We start from the raw sequence: 26,104 nt of genomic DNA on the forward strand, positions 1-26,104 counted from the left end.
CAGAAAGCCGAAGGCCACGCAAGCTCCAGGACAAGTGAAGCGTAGGCTGGCTTTAAATCAAAACGTACACCCTTTTTCTCTCCATTGGAATTCCTTAATTTAAACCTCACTTTAGAAATGTTCTATCAATTCTCTCCACAAATTCATCTTGTTCATGCATTGATCATAAGAATCCGTATAACCAGTTTAATTAATGACTTTATTTGGAATTGACTACTAAAGTTTCTTAAAATTATATATTTAAAAGTTATAAAAAAAATTAGTAATATTTGTTTAATTATGAATTTCATAAACTTACAAAGTTAAAAATCATATTAAAAACGAGTGAATTTGACTTATTAAAGACGTCTTAATAGTTTATTTCTAACTTAACAATTGATATGGGGTGTCTTTGTTACGTGAGAAGTGGAGCGTCTTTGATACGGAAGAAAGAAGAATTAGAATGGACATTTGATTCATTTTTCTTTTCATTCTCATATTTGAATAATTTAAAAAATGATAAGAAATTAAAAGTAATTCAAATGAAAATTAAAATTTATTTATAAGTGAGATTTTAATTTATTTGAAATAAAAAGTATTTTGATTCCTTAATGTAAGTTATTTTTAAAAATAAAAAAATTAAATAACTTTTTATATAAGTTGTTTTTTAAAAATTAATTTGTATTTGATTTTGGAAAAAATACAAATTGTTTTTTCAATTTATATGCATGTCTTATTAAAAATAAAAATAAATTTTAATTACAAATAAATAATTTTTAATAAAATATTAATATTAATAATATAATAAAATCATAAATTATATATTTTTATAAATATTATAAAAATATACATACTAACATTAATTGATTTATTTTGTTAAAAATAAATAATAATAATTCAAAATTAATAATTTTTAATACCATCTATATGATTTTATAAATATTATAAAAATATGGATATTAACATTCTTATAAAAGAATACTTAATTTATTTTGTTAAAAAAAAAATGATTCAAAATTGCTAATACTATTATAATTTAAATAAATATGAAAACAAATAAAATTTTAATTTTTAAGGTGTAAATAAGCTAAAATTTTCATTATATACATAAATTTATCACTCAATTGCAAAGATGATATTATGAATTATTTTATTTAATTTATAATTAATTAATCAATTTTTAAATTTCAAATTATTCTTAAAAATTACAAAATTTATTAAAAATTTTGAAACATTAATTATTTTTTATAATCATTATATATGTATATACATATATATTTTGAGTTTGAAATTATTTTTTAAAATTATCAAATTTATTAATAAATTCAATACAAATTCCACGTGATTTAACATTTATTTTCTCTAATGAAAAAAAATGGAAGGAACAATTCTCTATTTTAGTTTATTTTTAAAAAATGTTTCTAAAGGACAATAACAAAAAATTTTAAAAACAATTTTATTTTTAAATCACACACCTAAATCGGTTTATATTATTTAGCCAAAAGAACAAAAGAACAAAAAAACTCTCAAGGATTTTATTTAAATGAAAATAAAAAATTATTTCAAATTATGTACAATGAGATTTTTTTTTATATAATTATTTAAAATCTTATGTCCAAATAATATTGACAATTTATTTCTTTTTCTCATTTTTATTCCTATTTTTACTTAATATTAAATTTTACATATATATATATATATATACAAACACAATAATTAGAACCACTAAATTCCAATGAAAACAAAGTATTTATTTTCATTCCTTATTACCAAACACAATCATAAAGTTCAACTTAACATGGTCATTAAACGGATTATGTGGATAAACTTGTTAAGTTGAACTTTATACGACCCGACCCGACCTCCTACCTGCGTGCTTTCCCTGCTCATTAACCTTGAAACAATTGCATTCCAAGCTCACAATGCAGTGGAGGCTTGGAGGGGCAGAAAACAGTAAACGGCAAAGCATGACCAGACAGATGATTCCATTTACATAAAACCAGAGGGCCAAGACAGCGTTATTGGCAGCTTTATAACCATACTTGTATGTTGTTACAAACAGTTTAAGTACATCAAGTCATTTGTTCGCATTTTTTTTCAGATTTGTTATACCAAGGGAACACTATGAGCTGGGTATATGCTATATACACAAGCCTTTCATTGGCCAGAAGGATAATACAAGGACAGCTCGATAGCACAGGGATCAGAATCTCTTTTTCCGAACAATACAAAAATGTCTCAGATGATGATGATGAGTTATGCCACAAACTTAGAGCATTAAGTGGTTATCTAAGAAGAATTGGGTCATGATTTAGAGAGTTGCCTCATGGGGGTGAGTAGCCTTGCGAACCGAAGGGGAACATGTGCCTTGACCAATGTCCCGTTTTCTGTATATTCCTAAAATCGAGGGTAAAAACTGCATGAGAAACTTAGACCGGAGGCCATGTTGTTAGAAGACTATATGAGATCAGCGAATTCAATTTATTAGTGAAGTATGTTACCATAATGATTTTATCAGTGAGTGCATAAAGACGCATAAAACTGAAAAATACAAAACAAAAATTAACTCGAAGTCCATCAGTAATTATACTCACAGTTCTCTCCACCATTCCAACCTGATGAATGGTACTGAGGAGTTCCCCTTTGTCAAATGGGACCAAAGCTTCCACCCAAACCATAGAATCCTGTCATCAATAACACCCTTTTACTACAGATGAACAAGGTCTTTGAAATATCATGTTGACATGCACTCTCAGTATCCTGTAATTGTCCAAATGAGCAACACAACAGGGATAGCTCTTTCCATCGTGAAGCGTGACACAATCAAAGATCTCTGGCAAAACCACCTAGAGACTTGACTTCCAGGGCATTCTTGGTAACAGGAATGAACACACTAGCAATTTTGGATTAAATGAGAGATTTCTGTTATTATCCTAGTACCTTCAATTTTTCCTGAACTGCATTGCAGAATTCATTCAATCCATCACCATTTAAAGCAGATATGCAGACAACATCTTCTCTTTTCTCTGCTTCCAATTTGATTTTTTGAGGATTGCTAGCTTTATCAACCTGCCATAAACAGCTGAAGAAGTTACGCATGCTAGAAAAAGCTCACGATGCAAGAAGTAAAAAATTGAGGCTGGTGTATGAACTGAATAATTAATTATCAACATCATTAACAAGCTTGATATTAGTGACACAAAATAAAAATAAAAATCAAATGATCCCAATTCGCAGCCAGCAAAGTATGTGACCAAAAACTTAATGTGCATGACCTTAACCATTCCTTCAATTGGATGGTTAAAATGTTCCTATTAACTTATCTTGCATGGAGTGCCCAGAATCTGGGTAAACTGTTGTGTACTAACCAATTAATTAATTTCAAAAGGAACCAAAAAAGAAGGAAAGAAAATCAGGTGAGTAATGAAAATCAATATGAAACTTCTCGGTACATAATCAAGAAAACAAAAGGAAAAGAGAAGGGATGCCACTATGTTCGCTATTGATATACTGAATAGTAAAATTCAACCATTTGTTTCCCTGAACTAGTTTCTGACCCAAATTCCAAGGAAAATTTCTCCCTATACCTTGTTCCAGACCATCAATCTTGGAATTGACAACACGTCTAATTCTGACAGAACTTTGTCCACAGCATCTATCTGCTGCTCTGCTAGTGGATGGCTGAACATTACAGCAAAATATATATATACATTATATAAGATAATAGTAGTGTTCAATAGAATTAAGTCCCAACCACAGTTTACCAAATTATACCTAATGTCCACCACATGCACCAAAAGTGATGATTCTGATATCTCCTCCAATGTTGCTCTGAAGGCCGCAACCTATAGCAATTGACATTAGTACAAGATTTCCCGGGCATCAAGTAGTGACGGAAAGGTAAACCATGGGAAGAAAGACGACTGTTACCAGCATAGTTGGTAACTTTTGGATGAATCCAACTGTATCTGTGAGAAGAAATTCCCTACCATTCTTCATCTGGACAGCAACCCAGTAAAACAGGCATCTCATATTACCACCTAACAAATGGAATTAAATAGCAAAAACTATTTATATACATATATTTCACCAAGTTTTGTCTATTAACCAGTTTGATTTTTATTTACAACTACAAGGCAATCATAACAAGAGTTTGTAGCCTGTGAATGGAATGTTTCCAAAAACCAGGAACCAATTAGCTACTGCATGGAAGACACCAGTGCATAGCTTTTAAGACAAAAGATAGCATATTAAAAATGTCATAGAAAGAAGTTTCTATGAATATATTTGACTGACCTGCACCCTTCTTGTAGTTGGATCAAGTGTTGCAAATAACCGATCCTCAGCAAGAACATTAGACCCAGTTAATCTATTTAGGAGTGTACTCTTTCCAGCATTTGTGTACCCAACCTTAGATATCAGAAAATAGGTTGTATGTTCATGTAAAGATCAGTAAAAAAAACAATCATACTTGCAATGTTTTATAACTCCATATGAGTGTACTACTTACCAAAGATACAACAGGAACGGGCACAGAGAAACGCCGGTTTCTATACTGCTTCCGATGTTGCCGAACTGATTCTAGCTCTTTTTTAAGAGCACCAATCTATCAATGCAAACATGTAAGGAATTCCATAGGAAGAGTCAAATTCAGAGAAAAGCATAAGCAAAACTAAAATTTAACAAGGAAATACAGCTAGCATTTGCATCCCTAATTATCCCCCATTGAAATGGGGTCATCATTTTAGTTTTTTTGATTGACTAACTTTGCCCTTGTGTACTCATAGTTGAGACTGTTTGTCTGTTCCTATCTAGAAAATGGAAAAAGGGAGCATGGTCTTTCTCCATATATTTTCTGAAGGATCCACCTAATCAGGGGGCCTAGGTCACCATGCCAACCAGTCCTATAATGAGATAATTATAATAATGCACTAAATTATTAAAAAAATAAAAAATATATATATATTACTCATGTATGTAACTTCCAATAACATCTAAGAATGCAAAAAATCAAATAATTGGGACTCAAACTTGGAACATCCCACATCCTCACCCAACCCCTGCAAACTTGAGCCAGGTCTCAAGGATCAGAATGGGGTCTCTATATATGATTTAGCCTGTCAAACTAGTACCAGAAAGGTAACTCACTTGAGTGCGTAAGATACGCTTATCCACTTCAATTTGTTTCTCACCCATTCCTTTCACCTTGCCTCCTGCTTGACGCTCAAGGTGAGTCCACATCTTCGTGAGACGTGGCAACTGATATTCCATTTGTGCCAATGCAACCTAAAAGGACAATTTTTTCCTTTCAATATGAAATTATAGAATATTTCCACAAAATTTTATTTCAAAGCACAGTAAAACATTTGCCTGTAAAGCTGCTTCATGTGTTGCTGCTCGCTGGTTAAAGATATCAAGGATGAGGGCAGTGCGGTCACAGACTCTAACATCTCCACCAAAAGCCTTTTCCAAATTACGCAATTGCCTAGAATTTCAAATCTCAGATTAAAGTTACTTCATATAGGATAAACATGTATTCATATAAAAAAATATATGTGCATGTGTTACACGTGTTTGCGACACATATAAGAGGACTTCTCCTCCACATCTCAGTACTTGTGAAATTTCCTAGGTAAAAGGAAGAGAGGATCCAAGGTCATAAGAAACCTGCGAGAAATGATAAGCAACAAATGCGCCCACAAGAAATTGAAGTTGCATGAATCAGGAACTAAAGAGGGGAAGGTTTAGATTGTTTCACGCTGTTAAAGAAAAACCAATGCTGTACCAGTAGTTAGGTGCGATTTGATTCAAGCTGATGGTATTACAAGGACAAGAGGATGAGTAAAAGAAAAGAAAACAGGGGGTTAAAGCGCTTAGAAAAGCTGTGATAACCTACATAACAAAGAACCATAGCCCTAAACACCATGTAGAGCTCACACAGGCTTCATGGGAAAGAGCCCTTCAAGATGTATGCAAGAAAGGAAGAAAAGGAATCAGAGGATTTTAAAATTAGGGAAGTTTTAAAACTTTCTATTTTCTAAAAAAATCTCTTCTTCAAAAGTTTCTATCTGAGTCATTTTTTAGAATCTGAAGTCCTTTTTATTACAAGAAATTTCTAAAAAGTTTAAGTTTCTAATTCCATAAAGAAAGTTTTCATTTTCTTTTTAATTCTATTATTTAAAAATTTTTGGAACTTAAGGAACAAAATAAGGGTCATAATAAGTAACTGTGTAAGTCAAGTTTCTTTTTTTATATTTTTATTCAGTTTTGATGCTTTTCTTTAGTTCATAAATAAAACCAGTTCGTATAAAACTACATTCATGAATGAATATGAATAATACAAACTTTTCTATATACTTTCCAACTTCCAATGGTGAGACTGTTGTTTCTATTCTAGGCAAAACTCCTTGAAGGCCCTAGTAAGACAAGGTTTTGCTTTTTCATTTTTTACCCCCTTTTTTTCCTTTCTTGTTTCTCACTTTCATTTTCCTCTCACAGCTACTCTAATATTTCCCCGTTCCTCTCCTTAATCCTAAAGAAAAAGTGAAGCCTTGCCCACTTGATTGTAGGCAACCACCCTAGGGTTGTCCTACATCAAGAAGAAGGTAGCATGCAATCATGCAAGTTTCCAACCCATAAAGGGTACTGAGTAACTAACATCCTTCTTCTTATTGGTTGGAATTTCACAAAACTTACATCATGAGAAAGATGATGACAATGAATAATAGAAAAAAGCTGGAAAAGTCAAATTGAATCACAAAATTTGGAACCTATATCAACAGTAAACATATCAGTGGGTGAAGAAAATAATTCATTCAGACCTACCCTGCTGAAAGCTCATCATCAAATATTACGGTCTCAACATCCAGTGCATGGATTGCACTCTTAATTTCTGCAACCTTGCCAGATCCAATATATGTCCTTCGATTTGGAGTACTAAGTCTGTACCATAAGAAAACAAGTCATCAATCTACATGTACAAGCAGTTAAATCTATCTCGTATTGGATAGTAGCATTAGAAATTTAAGCCAGCTGGCTAGCTATTTTAAAAAAATTTAGAAGGACAAATGGCACAGTTATACATTCATAGGGAATGTCTAATACTCCTTAAAGTATAAATGTCCATTTTGACAGACATTCATCAATAGTTTAGCGATAAAACGCAACATTTGATGGGTCACATTATCCAAAACTTTGACCTGTTTGAACAAACATATATTTACTTGCATTTAGACGGACAAACATTCAGCAATACTTACTTTTGAGATGTAGAACCAACAACCATAAGTCCAGCAGTGTCAGCTAACTGGGCCAGTTCCTTAAGTGATTCTTCTATGCTGAAGGAATACTCCATGTCACCTTTGAGCTCAACAGCAACAAGGTATGCTTTTTCCTCAAAAACCTGAAAATATTATTATCTATCCAATTAATTCTTTACCAGAAACAGCTTAGCAAAGATAATACATTAAGTAGTAGTTCAAACTTGGCTTGATATATTGAGTAAATATGAAAGGTTAAGACAAAAATTTTGTACATTTTGTAGGAATTATATCATCTGAAGTGAAAAGGGGAGTTGGTTTTCCCCATTGGCTTACTGAATTATTAAATAAATAAAAAAACTACTCTATAACTGCTCATCCCTGTTTGTGCGCATATCCATCCTTCATCTCTTTGGGAATGAATCCAAGTTCATTGATTCTCCCACTAACCAGAAAAAAAATTAACATTATAGCATTCCCAACTACAAAGCAGGATAATATTGTTGGCCTGCTGATAATGCTTCAGATCGTTTTTTTTTTTTTTTTTTTTTGATAAATGATAATGCTTCAGATCTTATTAATAAAAGTTAGTCTATAAATCAACTAAATTCAACAAAGGGTTATCCCAATTAAATGGAGTCAGCAACATAAATCCTGTTCTATTTTTATCTAGGATTATATACAATGTTAAATCATAGTTCAAACGTAAACTCTCACAACCTCAAGAAAAATCTTGATCGGCACTACTGCTCTCTTTGCATCACTTTCCGATGGAACTACATCCTCCTTCTCACTTGCTTAATCAGTGCTCTTCCCACTGACAACACATTTTACTTTACACAGGCATGAAAAATATCTACATACTGTTGTTTTCCTCTATGCTTTCAATTAGTTGCCAGGAAGTCAGTTTGAAAAAAAAAAAAGAAGATTCTTTTAAAGCCACTCCCCTTCAACCCATCATTGTATGATTTGAAATGTCAGCAACCCAAACACAATCATTGCTGTTCAATTTCCATTTACTTTGTGTTCTTTTGGATGCACTTCTAATTTTTTGTTTTTAAAAATAGAAAGCAGTAATAAATTCTACATGATGACCGGGATTTTTTTTGTATACAGTAATAAATATATGTCTTCCCAAAGCTTATAGGTTTTTTGTATACGAAACTATAGTGACTTATCTTATAGTTTCGTCCCTGCCTGGCTTCCGTATCCTTTCCATGTTCTATCCACACTGAGCTTAAGGAGAGACCGATTGGCAAGACAAAAGCAATTTATTTAGGGGAAAAAGGAACCATAACACATGTCGCAGGCGAGTGATTTTTTTTCTGGATTGTTGTATTAGTAATATTGAAGGTTGAATTTCAGAAAGAAATCAAACGAATGATCAATAATCCAATTCTAAAGACAATGTGTCAGATGCATGGAAACCCTAAAAGTCCATTTCTTTTGAGTTTTCCTCCAATAACTCCTGTCAAATGTACAACTTCAACTTTCTTTTATTTTACTTTGATTTCGAGCACTTAAAGGGAATAGATTCTTGCTACTAAATGGAAAATTAAACAATCAAAGTCAGTTCTCTTTTCTTTTACTTTGATTTGGGCAATCAAAATTCTCTCCCAGAAACCTAAACAGAGAGTAAAGAAAATGAACCTCTCTTCCGTTACGCAGCTTGAACCTATTATCATCACTCTCTCCTTCACCTCCCTTCTTCTTAACTCTAGTGGGGGCCTTTAGGGTTTTCTCTTCGGCTTTGGTTCCTGCGACTCCATCAACCACTGCAAACACCTCTTCCTCTTTCACATCAATCACGGGCTCCGGTGGAGACAGGTCGTCGGGAGACACGACTCCAACTCCTCGTTGGAGAACTCTGACGAGTCTGAAAGAAGTAGTGGAGTGCGTTCTGAGAGTAAAAGCAGGAATTGGACGAAGACGGACTGGAGGGAATGGAGAGTGAGGGTCGTGGACTAGAGACGAGGGAGGGATGATGGAAATAGAAGAAAAGCAAGAACTCACGGTAGCCTTCATTTCTCCTCTCCTCTCTTCTGGAAACCGCAATTTCATAAGATGAAAATACTATGTATTAAAATACTAAATACATGGACATGGTTGGATATTTTGTGGATCCAGATTTTAAATTTGGCCCCACAAACAAAATTCATTTAGATACATTGAAAATCAAACGAATCAAATTTGAAGGACAATACAGCCATTTTGTCGCCTTCAATTCTGCGATAAAACTAAAATCGATTTAATTTGGTTTGGTTGGACCGGGTAATATATATATATACTCAACACATGTTAAATCTTTTTAATTTTGAGAATAAAAAAACATAGAAGGATTAATTCGATTTCGTAACGACTGTGAAGTTTGAATCAATTTTATTATATTGAAATACTTGGTTATTTCCTAAGATTAAATGGGGCAACGACTTTTGAATTTTTTTTAATGAGATGAATGATAAATTTGTCTTTATAATATATTTAAGTCTTTTATATTTTAGAGTTTTGCTTTTTTGAGAGAGTGTCATCACAATCAAGAGGTGTTTTCGAGAGCGTTACCTTTGTAATTTTTCTTGTTTCTTTTGATTAATGGATTGTTAAACATTGGTGCACTTTATAGATGTAAGGATCACATCTATAGTTGAACTATATTAAAAATCTCATATTGTTTTTTATTTTCTGTTTATGCGTATAGTTATTTGGATCACAAATTTGATTTTCAATTTATGAACCAAAGTTAAAAAAATAAAAAAATAAAGTGAATCTGAATAAGTTCAAGGTAGTTAAAAAATAATTACGGAATTGACCACCGATTGATATTTTTGTTATTTATATTCTATTATATGTAGGGGCAAATGGGCAATTATTATTTGGTGAATAAACCAACACCACTGTGATTGTCTCGGTGGCGAAAATGCACCTTAAGCAGTCAAACCAGAAGTCTGTGCCTGCCCCATGTAAAGGGTAGTTCAAGCCGTATCCTTTTTTAACTCCTCCGAATTATATTCATAATAAAGCTTGCTTTTACATTTAAAATTCGGAACAAAGTGAACATCGATCTGCGCAGTGAGCTCAAGACCATTTGAGTCGGGTTTTTGCTACCCTTTCCATCCCTCTCCATTATCACTCGCACCTTGTGGAACTGCTCGCTACTAATGGATCCGACTCTACTGAAGACTCTGCAAACTCCTCTTTGTACATTTCTTCTATCATAGGCTTCCATAGTCTAACCCGAGCATTTATGAACCAATTTGAGACCTGAAACAACCGTTACCAGTTAAGACTAAACCATTAAAGCAAAAATAATGGACAGAGATCAAGATTCTGGATTGTTGAGAGAGTACTTGGTTCTTAGTCAGGCCTGTCTGTGATGCCAACATTAACTTCTCAGAGTCATTTGGGTAACTGCATGAGAATCATTGATCAGTATCAATCAAATTATAGACATTAATTCAGTTTAGAGGGTCGAAGCACGTACGGGTGGAGAAAGTGTTCGAAGAGCCATGACCGAAGGATAGCCACAGAGGTCTCCGGCAATCCCCTTATGGGTCGCCATGCTTGCCGGTGGCTTTGGAACATTCCCAGCTGTTGAAGAGACATTCGGCTGTTTCTACCCTCTTGGTCAAACAAGCTAAGTTGTGAAAATCCTGTGCTGATTTTCGGCAAATCTTGGGCAAGCTTTCTTCTTGCCACATTGATTTGAGATATAATGGCATCTCTCAAGCTGCAAAAATGTCTAAACATGGCCTGAAGGGCAAGAGCAGTGTAAGACTTGGCTGCTCCCACACCTGCTATCACCTCGAAGGAGGATACCACGTCTTCCATTTGATGATAGTACTCCTCATATCTGCTCTCAACCTGAGGATCCAGTGAAAACCCAAAACAAATTATGAAATACAAAGCAGTCAATTTAAATTACCAGCAAACAACAGAAGTTTTAGACTCACCTCCTCCAACAAGCCAATAAGTTTCGCTATTTCTATCTGAATATCTTGTTTTTCAGCTGATAATGATCCATTCCCACACAATTCTGCTTTTAGCTCAGAAGCAAATCCTAGAGCTCCTCTTCTGCCACTTCGGGACAACCTACCGATATATTTTTCATTGCTCAAGTCAATGGCCTTGCCACCCGCGTTAACAACTTCTTCAAGGAGGGACTGAGTTGGTCTTAAATATCTTGAGTTCCCGACTGCATTGACAAAAGACTCTGTTCCATAGGAAGTGGAACAAGAGCGATTGAGAGAGGTTGAAGGTGTAGCAAAGGCGCTACTCACATAAGAATAATCATCACACAGGCGCTCCACTCCTGGGTTGCAAGCTTCTCTTGCTTCTTCGCCAGAAAATAAGTAATTGGAGCTCACGAAGTCCGAGTTTAAGGGTCTTTGCCTGTAATGAACGGAAGGCATTAGCACATGAGAGCCTAGGGAGAGCGAGAGCCTGTGAGCTTGGTGATTGGACTCATTTGCAGCTCCAAGAAGATCCATGAAGTGTCTGGTGTGGCTGATCTCAGACTCTTCTCCTACTGCAGGAGCTTGAACAAGGTCTATTGATCTAGACATTCTTTCTCCGAGAGACTGAATGCTGGGCAAGACGCCGAGAGACTGAGGAAATGTGTTACTGCCTCTTAAATCAGATCCATAAGCATCAAAATGATGGTTTTCAAATTGGTTTGGACTCGTGAAGGAGTCAGAGATGATGAACTGGTGCAAAATGCTTGAAGTTGGGTTGGGGGATGATTCTTGGGAGACCATGGTAATCAGAGAAGCGTCTCAAGAGATTTTTGGTTGAAATTTCAGTGAGGGGAACTTAAATTTTGAAGGGGGAATCCATGAGAATGAGAATCCAATTTCACTCATTTGTGGGGCTTGAGGAATGATAAACCCGAGATTTTAGAACCGTGTCTTGTCAAAGCAAACAAGTTAAAATTCCATATGACTAGACTTTGAAAGCCACAAACAATCATAAAGGCTTATGCAACAGGCCGAGACTTCTGAGTTTTTCATGTGTTCAAAACTATAGTCATTTCAGGGAGACAGACATCGGTTTATCATGCAAAAAGCCATCTAAAGGCACGACCCAACTCTGAACTGGAAAATCTATAATAATAATAATGATAATCTGCACCTGAAACAAACAGAAATCAAGAGCCAACAAGAGAGAGTGAGTCGCTAGGCAGTAGGAATAGTTAATAATCAGCCTAAAGTTCCCAGATTCTAAGCAAAACCAAGTAATAGTATACTGAAAGAAAGCCAGTTAAGTGTAAGAGTGAAAAATCAAATTGCAAGATCTGCATACTTAAAAAGTAGCTTTGTAGAAATCATTAGAGCGTAAACCTCCAGCCTAACACGCAGAAACGAAGCAAAGAAATTCAGTGTGCCAAAAGCATGTAAAGAAGGGAAAGTACAGGGGCTGAGGGCTTAAACAGAGACAAATGGATATATTAATGACACATTTGATGACTATCTCCAAAGTCCAAACCCTGTTTGACAGAGTTGAAGTGACTAGCATACAGTAGAAGAAACCCACAAAAAGATAAAAATGAAATCCAGTCGCTTTATTAAGCAATGAACGCGAAAGAAAAAGAAAGGAAGCCAAACACCAGTCTGCGAGTTCAAACAAACATACCTTGGAAGATAATAATTCAAAGAAGAAAGCAATGGTTCGCACTTCTCCCATACACACATGACACACTCTTTTTTTCTTTCAACAGGTCTAAACATATAAGCAGCAGAGCTACAGAAGCTAGAACATAGGCCTCTGCAAGTTCTCCAAAGTAGCAAAGCTAATCAGCTAGGTAAAAATGCAGAAAGTAACGGGGAAAAGATGGTCCCCCCATTCCCCTGACAACAAAACAACAAGCAAAAGCATCTACCATTCAGCTTTAATGCCTATGGTTACATTTCTTTGGGAGGCTCAAAAGTACTTTGAGCTTGAAACACTGCAACTCGCTGCATCTCTCTCTCTCTTCTCATGTTGGCAGTTGGTTCAGAGGGGGAGAGGTGGGGAAGAGCTCAATATGTTGAATTGGTCTGAGAACTGGGGCTGCTGTTAATCTGTAAAAAGAAAGATAAAAAGTGGGCTATCTTTTGCACACTCCCAGTTTTAAGATTGTCTGCTTGTGAGTCTGTAAACCATATGGGAATATCTAACTTTTTCCTGTTAGGTATTGCAGTGATACATAGAGATGTTGAAAGGACACTGAAATCACAATCTCTCAAGGGAAAGAGTGTAAAAAATGAAAATGGGTTGTCGCGCAGAAGGAGAGAGAGGGGAGAGATAGGGAGGTGGGTCTGGGTGCTGTGGTTTGGTGTGCTGATATGAGACTGATTCTGTGTGTGTTTTGGGCTGGCATGTTTGGATGCTTTAGTAATGATTGCCATCTTTGTTCCTTTGGCCTCCTCCAGTTGTCACTCTCTCATTCCCTGGTTTTGTTTAATTAGCTCCAGAAACAGGCCCACCTCTCAAGATTAAAGTTGCTCCTGTATTTTCTGACCTTTCCCCCCACTACCCGTCATTTTCAATCCCCATTTTCTGCCATCTTTGTCCTCCAAATCTTGTCTTGGCAAAATCATTTTCCCTTCCCAAAATCCACACTTTCTTCCGAGGATGAATTGGATAACCTTTCTATTAACGACATTTTAGACGTTTTTACGACATCTCATTTTCAACATATATCCCGGTTTCCTTTGTTAAATATCATATCTACTTTTTACAATAACCGAACACATTGCTCCCATCTTCACTAGTGATGATACAGAAATTTATTTGTTACTCTTGTCAAGACTCCAGGGTAGTGGTTCATCATCACTTCAAAAGATCATCAAACTTCACAACCACAATCCAGAGTCCAGATTGCTTCCATTAGATGCTGTTCAAACAAAAATAGCCCTCTGGTGGAACAATGCACCCAGGTTTCTACCAAAAAGAGTGGAAAATTAGTTGGTTTCTGGGCCAGTAACTGGAAACTAATCATCAAAGAGGTGTCTAATTATGTGGGAACCGTTTTATATATTGCCACAAGGGCTGATGAATGTTTTAGAGGTGTTTACTAGACAATGTACTCTGAATCCTGAGGAATCAAGGAACATATCGCTTATCAATGAATGTTTCTCAAATGGCAACACAAGAAGAGAAATGGAATTAGGGACAAATGCAATTGTGGAAGCTAAAAAAAACATAGACACCAGATTGTGTTTTGGAGCATGTTTCTATTTGAAATGTCTTCTCTAAATGCGTTCTTGAGAGAATTATACTTTTCCAAAAAAATTTCTGTAAGTTCTTTCTAAATTTTGTCAAATATTTTCTTCAAAAATATTTTTTCTTTAATGTTAGAAGTGTTTTCTAAAAACACTCTCAAACGGACAAACCCCCAGGCATTTGTAAGATAGCATGGTTCAACCAGCAGATTGAACAGGACAAGAGGAAAGCAGACATAAAAGACAGTGGGCTAAAGAACTAACAATGAACCACAATTTAAAGAAAATGATACTAGAGAGAGATAGAAAACAAGATTCATGGACCCAAAGAAACATTTGATAGAAACTATACTGACTCTGTGCTGAGCTATGCATTTGGAACCAAGATGAGTAACCAGAGGGCATTGGCACCAAAAAAACAAATTCTCTGAAATCACCATAAACCAAGACACATCCAGGAAGACTGGAGATATTAAAAAAAAAAGGAGCATTTAGTTGAGCTAAGCTTCTCTTTTAGGGCTGACGGAATGCTCTTCAAGCTCCTAAAGCTTCTGCAAAAGCCACAATGTGGCTGCAAGATCACCGGGAAGAGACATTAAACTTTAAACAACCCATATGAATGAATGGCAGGATAAAGGGCATAAAGTCACACGTCATCACTTCAAAACTGCAATCATCATGGAATCTCCAAACCAATACAGCACGACCCATTCATTCTTATGTCAGATTTATTTCAAATGAGATGATATATCCCACTACAAAGTATACATCAATGTCCCACTAGACAGTATCCAACAATTTCACACTAGAGATTAAGTGTGGAACTTCCGTTATTTCACATATTACACAAGAACATATATGCACCTTATATTTACAAATGCCTAAGCTTCCACGAATCACTTTGTTATATTACAACTGGGTACCCAAATCTATTCTCATATTGCTCGTGTTCTTCACCCCTTCAAGGGTTGTTATTACGTTTCCTTTCTCTTTCTTCTTATTCTAAAGATTTTTCCCTTCTCTGACAAGGTAGATTTTTTCTCATAAAGCTGGGGGCAAGCTTTGTTTCAGACTACAAAATCATGTATGAGATGGGGTTTGCCAAACCTATGTCGCTGGTTTCCTGAATCCATGCAATTATATTCGGCAGTGTCAGGGCCCACAGAAGCAGCAATATCACCCCCTCTAATAAGGGGCCCCCCAGAAATGGATGGCACATCACTTTCACAATGCCGCAACCCCAATGCAAGTGACACCTGACTGCCAACTCCTAGGTCACTCAACTCTGATATGTGGTATGTTGCAGCCATAAGACTCCCATCACCATTCTGGTTGGTTGGAACAAACTCATCAAGATAAAGGCTATGGTCATCCATATTAGAGTTTTGATCGCCCTGTAATTTCATTATCCCACAATCTGTGTCCACATCTCCATGGGCGCCCTTTTGAAAGCTCATTCTTGCCGTAGGCCCATTCATTTCCACATCACGCATAAAATCAGACGTCATGTTATGTGATTGACCCAGGTGGCCACCTGCAGCTGCTGTGGATGTCATAGTTTCTTGCAACTCTTCTCCCTTATCCTCAGATGCCCAGGAATCATCTCTTGGTTCTTTTGGAGGACTCTCTGGGGAAGATTTATACTTTGTCTCTGAATCAACAATCTCTTCTTTATAAATCTCCTCAACCATGGGCTTCCAAAGACGCACCCGTGCATTTATAAACCAGTTTGCAACCTGAACCATGAGATTAGAGATCATGTCACATAAAAATAAAGAACAAGAAAAGAGGGCCAATTGTACTTGTGATTTTGTTTTAAGGAAATTGAAAGCATTGATTGAGTAAATGATATAAGAATCAAGCAAAGTGACAAAAAGGTCATGATGAACATGAATGGAGAACAACTACAGCTTTATCGTTCCAGAAGAAAACAGAAAGTGAGGAAAGAGAACATAAATTAAACCTACAATGTTTCTTTCACACAGGTTAAGAAGCTATTCTTAGAATACTTTAGGTCCACCAGCCAGACATACAGATTTAAGACACACACTCTTACTCCCTCCATTTACCTGGCTCCTGGTCAAGCCGGTCTGCCTAGCTAGCATGATTTTCTCCGAATCCTTTGGATAACTGATGAAACAAGAAATCAGGAAAGACTTAGTGGGGACAAATTTCTTTAGCGATGAACAGGAAAAAAAGGAAATAAGTGGTTCAGGAACAAACGGATGAAGAAAGTGCTCAAACAGCCATGTGCGAAGGATTGAAACAGAACTTTCAGGCAGTCCCCTCTGTGGCCTCCACGCATGTCGCATCCCACCAAACTGCTGAAGAGCTCTCTGTTGTCTGAGCTGCTGGTCTACATAGCCAAGACGAGACATTCCACCACCTAGACCATTTGGTGAAGTATCTTGCTCCCCAAGGTTTCTGCAGGTTATTCGAATCTGGCCACTGATTGCATCACGCAAACAGCGGAAGTGGCGGGAAATTCTTTGCAGGGCAAGTGCCATGTATGTTTTTGCCGCCCCAAACCCAGCTAACATGTCAAAAAAGGATCCCACAATTTGTGTCTGATCATAATACTGTTTGTATCTTTTATCTACCTACAAAAAGAGCACAGCCACAAAAAAACCTTCTAAGTTCAGCTCAGTAAAGGGAACACCATTAAAACACAAAAGTGGGCATATCTCATGTATGGAAGGCATTTCAACCACTAAACAGCTATGTCTCAGTCTGGTCTTCACTTTTTAACCAAGGCTCCCAAGGGACTCCTAAACAAGATGATGGAAAGAGTTCACCAAACATCTAATATCCAACCCATTGGCCAGATCTCACTCTTACCCAAGCTCTGCTTTGATTAGGAAATTGTCCCAAAGCACAGAAATTTCCACTTATGAGATAAAAAACATCTTATTTGGAAATCCTTTTTCTCATAACTTCATTACTTTTTATCAGTAAAGGATGACACAATGATATTACTATATGAATAAAAAATCCTGTCACTTGAGAATTTGAGGAAACATCCCCAATTTATCAACTAACTCAAGTGTTCCATATCAGAGATAATGAGAGGGAAATAAGTTCCAAAACATTGCCTTTGGGAAGTGCGGCTTGCACTAGATATTGTTAAAATCATGAATCTAAAATAAATTCGGTAGTTCCTTGCAAGTTGTAATTCAGACAGGCATCTATGGTGCTTCAGACTACAATAGAATAAGCTGTTGCACAAACTTCCATTCCTAATCATGAAATAGCCCAGTGAATTTTCAAAAGCTTATTATCTTGGTTTTATCTTCACGGATTAGGTTTTAAAAACTGATTCATAGGACATGAAAACAGAAGAAACTTAGATGGTGCAAAGTATCCAAGAATCAAGGAACTACAACCTTTTGTTACATCTGCAACTAGTTAGAAGTATCATAGCAACTACAAGGAAAAAAATGCCATTGTCCATTTTATTGAATCACAAGGATAAAAATAGAAACACATATCCAAACCAAAGATAGAGATTAAAAAGAGCTGCATCATTAGCACAGGACTTGGACTCACCTCATCCAACATGGACAAAAGCTTGGCCTTCTTGTGCTCCAAATCCTGTCGTTCTGTGGGTGAAAGCTTACAGGAGGAATTGGTAACCAACCCATTAGGGTCTGAAGAGCTCCCAATTGGTGAGGAAAGTATAGTGCGATTATTGGATCTCTCATCATTCTCTTTGGAGCCATTTAAACCAATCTCATGGAACTTATGGTGTTTGTCAAACTCCTGCTGCTTCAAAGTTTTTCGGACATTAACTACTTCGTCAAGCAATTGCTGTACTGACTTGAGGAATTTGGAGTTCAAGACAGTGTTTGCAGGACCAAAAGATTCATAGAGACACTGATCAGCACCAGTTACTTTAGGGATTTCTGAGTATCGAGGATTGCACAAGGCCTCTGTTTTGACAGCACTCTGATCAGTTCCTGGGAAACTAGATGGTAGGTATTCATCATTTCTAAACTCCTTAGCTTGAGAACTTTCATCACCTTCACAAGATATTGTTCTCTCCGCTGAAGATGAAACATGAGAACCAAAAAGTGAAGAGAGACCTGGGTTCACATACTGGTACTGAAATGAAGCCAGTGGAACTGTGGATGGTATCTGTGTGCTGAGGCTGAGAGATAATCGCTGAGGCAGCAAATTCTGTTCAGCATCTAGAATGCCTAGCTGTGTCCTTGGCACTATCTGAGGATTTCCGGTAACAAAATTGCCAGTCGGAGCACCTGTAGCATTTTTTAACTGCAGACCAACAGATTGCATACTGACATCACCTGTTGGTGGAATGTATACCACCTCATTTCTTACCCCTGCAGATGGGACTTCGACATGGTTGTGATAAGATGGAGAACTCCCAATGAAGATCCTGAGTAGGACCCAGCAGAAGATGTCTGGTTTGGATACATCATCACATTGCCAGGAAGAAGAGGCTGTTCAGGATAAGAAGCAAGTTTTAGGTCCGGTAGATTCAAAGTTGGCAAGACTTCTCTTCGACTGTTTGACATCCTTCACTTTCTGTCTCGGATCCATCCAGTCTAAATGTGAGAGATAATAATACAACATTATGAATGCACTTTAAAATAAAGCAATCATGTCACAACTTAGTACTGCCTAAAAATGGCGATCACCAAAGAAATCTCAACTCATCAAAAGCTTCAACCAATTCTCAGATTTAATACCAACAGCTTCAACCAATTCTTATTTTCATCACAAAAAGGATCTCACATCAACAGTAAGAACTTATGAATTATAGTAATCCTTCAAAAACTCGTGGGTGATGCAGCAAAAATTGAATAATAATTGAAAACCATTTGCTCAGAAAAATACACTCAAACACCCCATAAAACAAAACTAAGGGACACTGCATGAGAACCCCACAAAGAATTCACAGGTTCTTTTAAGCAACCAAAAAAAAAAAAAAAAAAATCATGAAACTTCAATTTCTGCCTATCAGCATCAACATGTATTTAGTCCAGTAAAACTAAGGTAGAAAATAACCAAGCTTGAAGTTCATAACAGGCGCACTAGAATCAGAACCCATAAAACACAAAACGCGAGGGAAACTTGAAACAGCAATTAGAACAAAGAAAAAGAGTAACAAAAACCCATTAATGAGAAGTAAAGGATGACCTGCAAAATCTCAAAAGAAAAACAAACTACCGAGGCACGCAATTACTTCTTGCATTAAAACCCACATCAGAAACACTGTCAAGTATCAATATTTAAGAGGATTACAAAATATAATCAAACCTAAGATCAAAAATGAAAAAGGGAAAAAAAGAAAAAAAATCCCTCTAAACGAAAAGAGTAAGAAAGAAATGGAATACCTGAAACCCCAGAAGTTTGCGCCTCTAAAGTGGAGCAGAGGAGATCAAGAGCGAGTGAAGCCCCAAAACGGAGACAAAACCAATCCCAAGAGATCTCAAAACAAGACCTCCTTATCGTTGAACAATGACACCAACAAAAATATAATAAAAAAACAATTATTAAATACTACATTGATACCAATTGGAGGTTACAAAACTAATAAAATGGGTGTAAATTATTCCACCTTTCTCACGTGGGACGAACTGCAGACCCGCCCCAAAATTCCATGAAAACTAAAGTCGCTGTGAACAGAACGGCGTGGTGGTTGGTGTTGGTGTTTGCTTCAGAGCTTCAAACCCTAACCACCAGTTGGTAGACCTAAAACCCCCCCCTTAAGACCTCCATTAAAACATCAATTTTAAATTCACAAGTACTAAAATCATACTTTACAATTCATATACCAAAATCTTTTACTTGTCCTACGCTTTTTGCTTTTGTCTAGATAAGCCTTCTACCTTTAAATTACTCAGCTTTCCTCATTTCTTAATAGGACAGTATTAGATAAAGAGATCATTCGAATGCTACAACTTACAAGTTACAAGTAACAACTCCTTAGCCCACAAGGTAACTACTTCCATTTGTATCAAATACCCTCATTTCACTTTTCACAGTTGTGTGCTACAATGGGGACAGAACCAATTCCAGCTAAAGATGTTTAAATGATTTGTTTGTGGGACATGTGGCAAGGGGCCATGGCAGCTCGAGGAACAAGGAGCGAAGCAATGAAGACAAACTAACAAATACTGTTGGCCCGGCTGCAAAACAAGGTTCGGCCTTTAAAAAATATTGTAGAGCATTTGATACTGCCAAATAAGCAGCACCCATGATTAAAAAGGGAGAGAATACGAAGTTGAAGTTGGGAGTATCGTAAGCATCTCGGATTTTCTAGAAGCTGCACCATTTTTAAATGGGTGGCAGTTGTAATTAAATTAAAGAATATGAGAAAGTTGTTGGAAGCAATCTTTAGGTTAGGCAATCACCATATTAAACAAGTAGAAGAAGATACAAATTAACCAACCTCCTACCAATGGAGGGGCCCCTTAAAAGATAGATTTAATGATTGGGCTAATGACGAGGTTCCATCTTCGATTTCTTAGTTCCACAGCCTTAACGCCATGCCACCGCATCCGTTATTAGGCTCTGTTGCCATTATGATATAAAGGCAGAAAAATGAGAGGGAAAGAAATGGCGCTAGCGCGAAACTGGAAATCATGACTGGGCTGCCAGTGGAAACGAATAAACGACCAACTAACTTTCTCGTTACACTGGCTTAGTTCTGAGTCACTTTGACATGTTTGGAATCTGTTTTCTAACTTATATATAAAAAAAAAAGGTAATTTCTTAGATTTATATATATTTGAAAATATAAAGAATATTTTAATTTTTTTTAGATTGTACATACACGTTATCTTTATGTATTTGAATTCCCCAAATGAAATTTAATTCTTGAAAATAATCAAAATTTATTATTGAAAACTAACTTCTAAGGGAAAAAAAAAACGTTGGCCAAACATACCCTCTAACTGTCTAGCATGTGTCTGAGTAATATTGGCTTGATCAACGAGAAGAAAGGTGCATTTTAACCTCCACCTTTGTGAAAGCTGATCACATTTTCATAGGTTTTGATTGAATATAATCAACTTTAAGTTAATTTTAAGTCTGCATAATTCATTCAATGAAAGTTGTTTTTTTTAATCAATTTATATAACATGACTTTGACTCATTTAATAATCCTATTAATTAATTTAATTATAATTTTAAATTATCTAATTTATATTTGACTAATTTTAAATAAAAAATATTAATTAAATTAAAAAAATATTTGATTAAGAGATTAATATAAACTTATATAAAACCTAACCCAATTGGATTATTAAATAGGACTACTTGGTTATTAAATGGATTCTTTTTACCAATTTAATGATCAAGTAACATTTTGGTTTATATTTCAGGTTTTGATTGACTCACGTAGTAGAATATAACTATGTCTGGAATCTGTTTTCTAACTTAAAAAATAAATAAATAAATTGGAATTTTTTTAGATTTATATATATATTTGAAAATACAAAGAATATTTTAAATTTTTTAATGTTGTATATGGAAATAAATAGAAAAAAATTATTTTATACATTTGAATTCCCCAAATGAAATTTAATTCTTGAAAATAATTAAAATTTATTATTTAAAACTAACTTTTAAGGGAAAAAAATGTTGGCCAAACATACCCTCTAATTGTCTAGCACGTGTTCGGGTAAATATTGGCTTGATCAACGAGAAGAAAGGTGCATTTTAACCTCCGCCTTTGTGAAAGCTGATCAGGGAATTATCCACCTCCCAAACATAGATTTAGGAATGAAATTTTTTGATAACAGGACTTAAATTCAACACATTTTTATAGGTTTTGATTGAATATAATCAACTTTAAGTTAATTTTACGTCGCTCTGCAATGAAAGTAGTTTTTTTTAATCAATCTACATAATATGACTTTGACTCATTTAATAATCCTATCAATTAATTTAATTATAATTTTAAATTATTTAATCTATATTTGACCAATTTTAAATATGTTTTTAAATAAAAATATTAATTGAATTATAAAAATATTTGATTGAAACATTAATATAGACTTTTATAAAACCTAACCCAATTGGATTATTAAATAGGATTACCTGGCTATTAAATGGATTCTTTTTACCAATTTAATGATCAAATAGTATTTTGGTTTATACTTATGTAATAGAATATATCTAAGTTTTGACATGTTCCACCAGTACGAATTTTTCATCCCTTATATAAATCTCACAAAATAGAAAGCTATAAATAATTCAATAAAGACATTTATTTTGTAAATAATTTATTAATGTTTCACATTTCGCCCCAATTATGAAAATCACATTTTTTTAAGGTCATGAGTTCTTGATTTAGCTGACGGTAACACCTTTCCGCGGGCATTGATACTAGTGATTAACTGAACATAGTTTTGATTCATCAAATGTTCCAACGCACCTGGTCCGAGACAATTATATCTGATCATTCGTCATGAACCACGACAGTCTCATAGAACTTTGCAACAAGATTTGGCACAAAGTCCACTTGAAGCCTTTTCACCCTCCAACTGGATATCCCATCAAGCATGCTTGCACTGTGATAACTAAAAAGAAGGCAACATCCTTTATGCTATCAGCTGATTGCATAGAATGCATGCAGCAGCCACCCCCACATCCATCACCGCCTCCACCTCCAACGCCTGTCAGGTGATTTTTATAGTTGTCATGTGAGACGCTGTCACCCACCATCAGGATGGAAAATAAGATCAGAAGCAATGTGTCTGCAGCAAGAACAAATTTGACCACAAGGGCATTGGCAAATGGCAAGTGACAATGGCTGGATTGCAGAAAGTGTGAATACAGCAAATTTCACAAGCAAAATAAAGGATATTGATACTTCTGATATTTACTGAGGTATGAAAGATAGGATCACGGATAGGAGAAAGCAGTTGAGAATAGCAGTTGCAAAAAGGATTAACTCACAGGTAACAGTCTTGACAGAAGACAGAAAACAAAAACAAATTCAAGTTTGTTGAGTTCTTAGTTGTTTTACTAATCCAATTCGTACAGATTTTATGATATCTTTAGATTCTTTTTACCCCTAGGGACACACTTTAATTATCCCATACTCCAGGAACAAATTTTCACATCCAGGAATAATTTCACATTCCACCAATCAAAGATGCCCTGCTAGTTGCAGTTACGAGTGGAATATGTTTTTGAATCACAAGCTTTTGACACCAATCTATTGGACTCAAGCTATAAACAACATATAGGTTTGCAACTCTTGCCTCAGCCTTAGAAAAGCAAAAAAAACACCCATGAGTGATATGTTGTCACCCAATTGCACACTGAATCTTCAAGTTCACCACAAGAAGGGAGGCAAAAGGAAGGGTTAGAGACTCAAGTAGCAATGTGATGGTGAGTCTCATCTAAATGACCTTGAAAAGTGAGTGCTTCTTAGGTAGTTTGGTTTCTTATTCTTAGGTTTGTTTTTTTTCTTTTTGGTCTTTTATTGTTTCTGTTTGTTGGGACGCCTAAATCTTGGCTGGAAATTCCATAAAATCAAGGGTAACATATGATCCTCTGTCTAAAGTGACTGATAGCAAGGATGATGATAACATCACTCTAATTGTAGGCCATTATCCCCTCCACAGGAATGTTTAGCAATATATCAGAAACTTAAATACTCCATATATTTTCCATATGAAAGGTTACAGTCTATAATGTCTCATGGTTAAATCTTTCATACTCGTGGATTATATTCATTCCCTTACTTCTCTTAACCCATGCTTTTGTCCACCTACTGCAATCCCTATAACTTGTGTGGAAGTCCCATTCTAACAATTACTCAAGAACATCTAAAAATTGACGGTAACATATGTTCAATTGCCTGAAGTGGCAAATAGCAAGGGAGATGAATGATGATAACATCACAATCCCATGGTAGGTCATTGTCCCCTAGAAAGGAAAGTGTCATAGGATCATTACTGATGTATCTCACACTTACGTCGTCCCCATATATTTACTCCAAAGAAATGTCTGACCAATTTATGTTTAGTGTATCATCTCTTAATTACCATTTTAGCCTTGGCATGTATGGAGTTGAATACAACAATCAAAGCACAAAGGTGGCCTCTCAAAGTTCTAAAGAAGCATCTAGCAAATCCAAGTTTGGAGAAAGCTTTTCTCTCTGAAATCTAGATTGAGAAAAGGAACGTTAGGGTTTGAAGAGAGCAAAATAGAAATCAAACATGGTGCTTCCAATGGTGATAACAAGTGTTTTCATAAGAAAATCGCATGGTCTTTTTTGTGTGTGTGGTCATTTTTTCTTTTTTTTTTTCTTTTTTCTCTTTTGGAGGAAAAAAAGTAGAAAAGAGATTTGTCACAAATGGTTTCTTATCTCTTTCTTGAGAAAGGTTTGAGTATAAAGGGGGTTTTGTCTTTGAATTTAGTTTGTTTTTTATGAGGTCTTTGTTTTCAATATAGCTATTGTTGGTACCTTTTCTGGGCAGAGAATCACTTTTACAGTAGACTCAAATTCCTTAACTAACTTTTTTCTTTTTCTTTCCTTTATGCAATTTTGGCTATGAAGTATACTCTTACTTTGATAAGGTTTTGTATTTTGAGAGAAGGACCCCTCATTCTTCTCTTTCTTTTATCAATCAAAATTTATCTTTGTTTCTGATCAAAACAATACGGGCATTATTTTCTTGGAGATAGAATGAAAAAAACACCTAGAGTGATGTTCAACCCTTGGTCACCTGGATTGGTGGAAGCTTAGATCTTAGGAGAAAAGGCTTGTGAGAATGGAATGGATAAGTCATGTTCCCGACATGCTTCTTTTCTATGGGTTCTGGTACTCAGTAAAAAGGATGGTATTGTAAAGTATTTCAAATCTCTATTTGATAATGAATATCATATAAAATATTTAATATCATCATATTTTTCTGATAAAATTACGGTCTTGTAGAATTCTTTCATAAATATTTTAGGTCACAAATAGGAAAAAGTTATAACATTGAGATAAACTTGTAAAAACTATGCATGACAAGTAGAGATGTGGGGAAGAGTGGGAAGCACTCAACGAAACAAAGTTTGCAACGATTCAAGGTTTAAATACTAGGAGCAAGGGATTTTTCAAGACTTAAGACTTGTAACCATTTTTCCTCTTCTAACTACAATTTCTCCGTGTAATTGATCAAATCATGTTAAAATCTTGTGTACTTTGTGTGTAAATTTATTTTTATTTTTATGTTATTGCACTAACATGTAAAATTGAAGCTTCCATAGATATAACAAGTGGTATCAAAACCAAAGTTGAAGATTTCTAAAAGAGATTACACCCTCTTACTTTCCTAAGAATTCCAATAGATAGAAAGTTGACTATCTAATTGATAAATAAAAATAATTACAAGTATATAATATTTACAATTTGATTGAGGAATAAATAATATAAAAAAATTAATTATTATTATTATTTTTTTGATAAGTAAAGGATATGCATTAAAAAAATGCAGAACACCACAAAGCATACATGGAGTATACAAGGCGGCTAAGGCCTCAAAAAACAAAGACAAAAAGAATCACCTCCCTTTAGGTGGATGCTATCCACTCCAGGAAGCCTATAAGGGAGAACGCCTCCTCACCTACATACAATTTGGCCCAACTCCACAAATCACAGACAAAAAAATTCTTTAATTTCTTAATATTCAACACACCCCC

At 35.3% G+C, this 26,104-nt stretch overlaps 4 protein-coding genes across 11 annotated transcripts in view; all 4 read right to left on the bottom strand.

The window, feature by feature from the left end:
* Window positions 1–1,967: 1,967 nt before the first annotated feature.
* Window positions 1,968–9,294, bottom strand: LOC117907770 (GTPase HflX). Of its 3 annotated transcripts, XM_034821418.1 has the most exons (13): window positions 8,889–9,293; window positions 7,239–7,381; window positions 6,805–6,921; window positions 5,350–5,464; window positions 5,128–5,265; window positions 4,490–4,585; window positions 4,276–4,389; window positions 3,910–3,978; window positions 3,754–3,824; window positions 3,567–3,660; window positions 2,920–3,048; window positions 2,574–2,663; window positions 1,968–2,376 (listed from the first exon to the last, which is right to left on the bottom strand). In XM_034821418.1, exons 1-13 carry the CDS (start codon window positions 9,261–9,263, stop codon window positions 2,284–2,286), a joined length of 1,644 nt encoding a protein of 547 aa, XP_034677309.1. In that variant the 5' UTR covers window positions 9,264–9,293; the 3' UTR covers window positions 1,968–2,283. The 3 variants fall into 3 exon arrangements, 2 of the variants coding, with proteins under 2 accessions (XP_034677309.1, XP_034677310.1); XM_034821419.1 differs by lacking the exon at window positions 3,910–3,978; XR_004650049.1 differs by lacking the exons at window positions 1,968–2,376; window positions 3,567–3,660 and having other exon boundaries at window positions 2,575–2,663; window positions 8,889–9,294.
* A 790-nt stretch (window positions 9,295–10,084) lies between these two features.
* LOC117906668 (BEL1-like homeodomain protein 11) lies at window positions 10,085–13,493 on the bottom strand. 2 transcript variants are annotated; one of them, XM_034819793.1, is made up of 5 exons: window positions 12,864–13,493; window positions 11,186–12,362; window positions 10,717–11,096; window positions 10,583–10,643; window positions 10,085–10,496 (listed from the first exon to the last, which is right to left on the bottom strand). In XM_034819793.1, exons 2-5 carry the CDS (start codon window positions 11,987–11,989, stop codon window positions 10,362–10,364), a joined length of 1,380 nt encoding a protein of 459 aa, XP_034675684.1. In that variant the 5' UTR covers window positions 11,990–12,362; window positions 12,864–13,493; the 3' UTR covers window positions 10,085–10,361. The 2 variants fall into 2 exon arrangements, with proteins under 2 accessions (XP_034675684.1, XP_034675685.1); XM_034819794.1 differs by lacking the exon at window positions 12,864–13,493 and adding an exon at window positions 12,534–12,801.
* A 1,622-nt stretch (window positions 13,494–15,115) lies between these two features.
* LOC117906667 (BEL1-like homeodomain protein 7) lies at window positions 15,116–20,577 on the bottom strand. 3 transcript variants are annotated; one of them, XM_034819792.1, is made up of 6 exons: window positions 20,016–20,577; window positions 19,792–19,901; window positions 17,981–18,999; window positions 16,658–17,034; window positions 16,504–16,564; window positions 15,116–16,170 (listed from the first exon to the last, which is right to left on the bottom strand). In XM_034819792.1, exons 3-6 carry the CDS (start codon window positions 18,725–18,727, stop codon window positions 15,502–15,504), a joined length of 1,854 nt encoding a protein of 617 aa, XP_034675683.1. In that variant the 5' UTR covers window positions 18,728–18,999; window positions 19,792–19,901; window positions 20,016–20,577; the 3' UTR covers window positions 15,116–15,501. The 3 variants fall into 3 exon arrangements, with proteins under 3 accessions (XP_034675683.1, XP_034675682.1, XP_034675681.1); XM_034819791.1 differs by having other exon boundaries at window positions 17,981–18,979; window positions 19,792–20,577; XM_034819790.1 differs by having other exon boundaries at window positions 19,792–20,577.
* A 2,070-nt stretch (window positions 20,578–22,647) lies between these two features.
* The window catches only part of LOC117907153 (ribosomal RNA small subunit methyltransferase I), a 29,642-nt gene continuing 26,185 nt past the window's right edge, over window positions 22,648–26,104 (bottom strand). Inside the window, exon 10 of one of the 3 annotated variants that reach the window (XM_034820572.1) lies at window positions 22,648–23,079. The gene's annotated coding sequence lies outside the window, so the exon portion shown is untranslated. Of the gene's footprint in view, window positions 23,161–26,104 lie in introns of all 3 variants that reach the window. The other 2 variants (XM_034820571.1, XM_034820570.1) reach the window with 2 other exon arrangements.

Source organism: Vitis riparia, chromosome 18 (assembly GCF_004353265.1).
Source record: "Vitis riparia cultivar Riparia Gloire de Montpellier isolate 1030 chromosome 18, EGFV_Vit.rip_1.0, whole genome shotgun sequence".
NCBI classification, from domain to species: domain Eukaryota; kingdom Viridiplantae; phylum Streptophyta; class Magnoliopsida; order Vitales; family Vitaceae; genus Vitis; species Vitis riparia.

What these genes read in the sequence shown, in the direction of transcription:
- LOC117906668 (XM_034819793.1), bottom strand. Translation starts at nt 11,989, where the DNA reads ATGGTCTCCCAAGAATCATCCCCCAACCCAACTTCAAGCATTTTGCAC. An exon ending in TTATTGGCTTGTTGGAGGAG is followed by an intron (nt 11,097 to 11,185) that starts GTGAGTCTAAAA and finishes CTGGATCCTCAG; the next exon opens with GTTGAGAGCAGATATGAGGA. An exon ending in TTCGAACACTTTCTCCACCC is followed by an intron (nt 10,644 to 10,716) that starts GTACGTGCTTCG and finishes ATTCTCATGCAG; the next exon opens with TTACCCAAATGACTCTGAGA.
- LOC117906667 (XM_034819792.1), bottom strand. Translation starts at nt 18,727, where the DNA reads ATGCAATCTGTTGGTCTGCAGTTAAAAAATGCTACAGGTGCTCCGACT. An exon ending in TTTGAGCACTTTCTTCATCC is followed by an intron (nt 16,565 to 16,657) that starts GTTTGTTCCTGA and finishes TTGTTTCATCAG; the next exon opens with TTATCCAAAGGATTCGGAGA. An exon ending in CCGGCTTGACCAGGAGCCAG is followed by an intron (nt 16,171 to 16,503) that starts GTAAATGGAGGG and finishes CTCATGGTTCAG; the next exon opens with GTTGCAAACTGGTTTATAAA.
- LOC117907770 (XM_034821418.1), bottom strand. Translation starts at nt 9,263, where the DNA reads ATGAAGGCTACCGTGAGTTCTTGCTTTTCTTCTATTTCCATCATCCCT. An exon ending in AAAAGTTACCAACTATGCTG is followed by an intron (nt 3,825 to 3,909) that starts GTAACAGTCGTC and finishes CAATTGCTATAG; the next exon opens with GTTGCGGCCTTCAGAGCAAC. An exon ending in GTGCATGTGGTGGACATTAG is followed by an intron (nt 3,661 to 3,753) that starts GTATAATTTGGT and finishes TGTAATGTTCAG; the next exon opens with CCATCCACTAGCAGAGCAGC.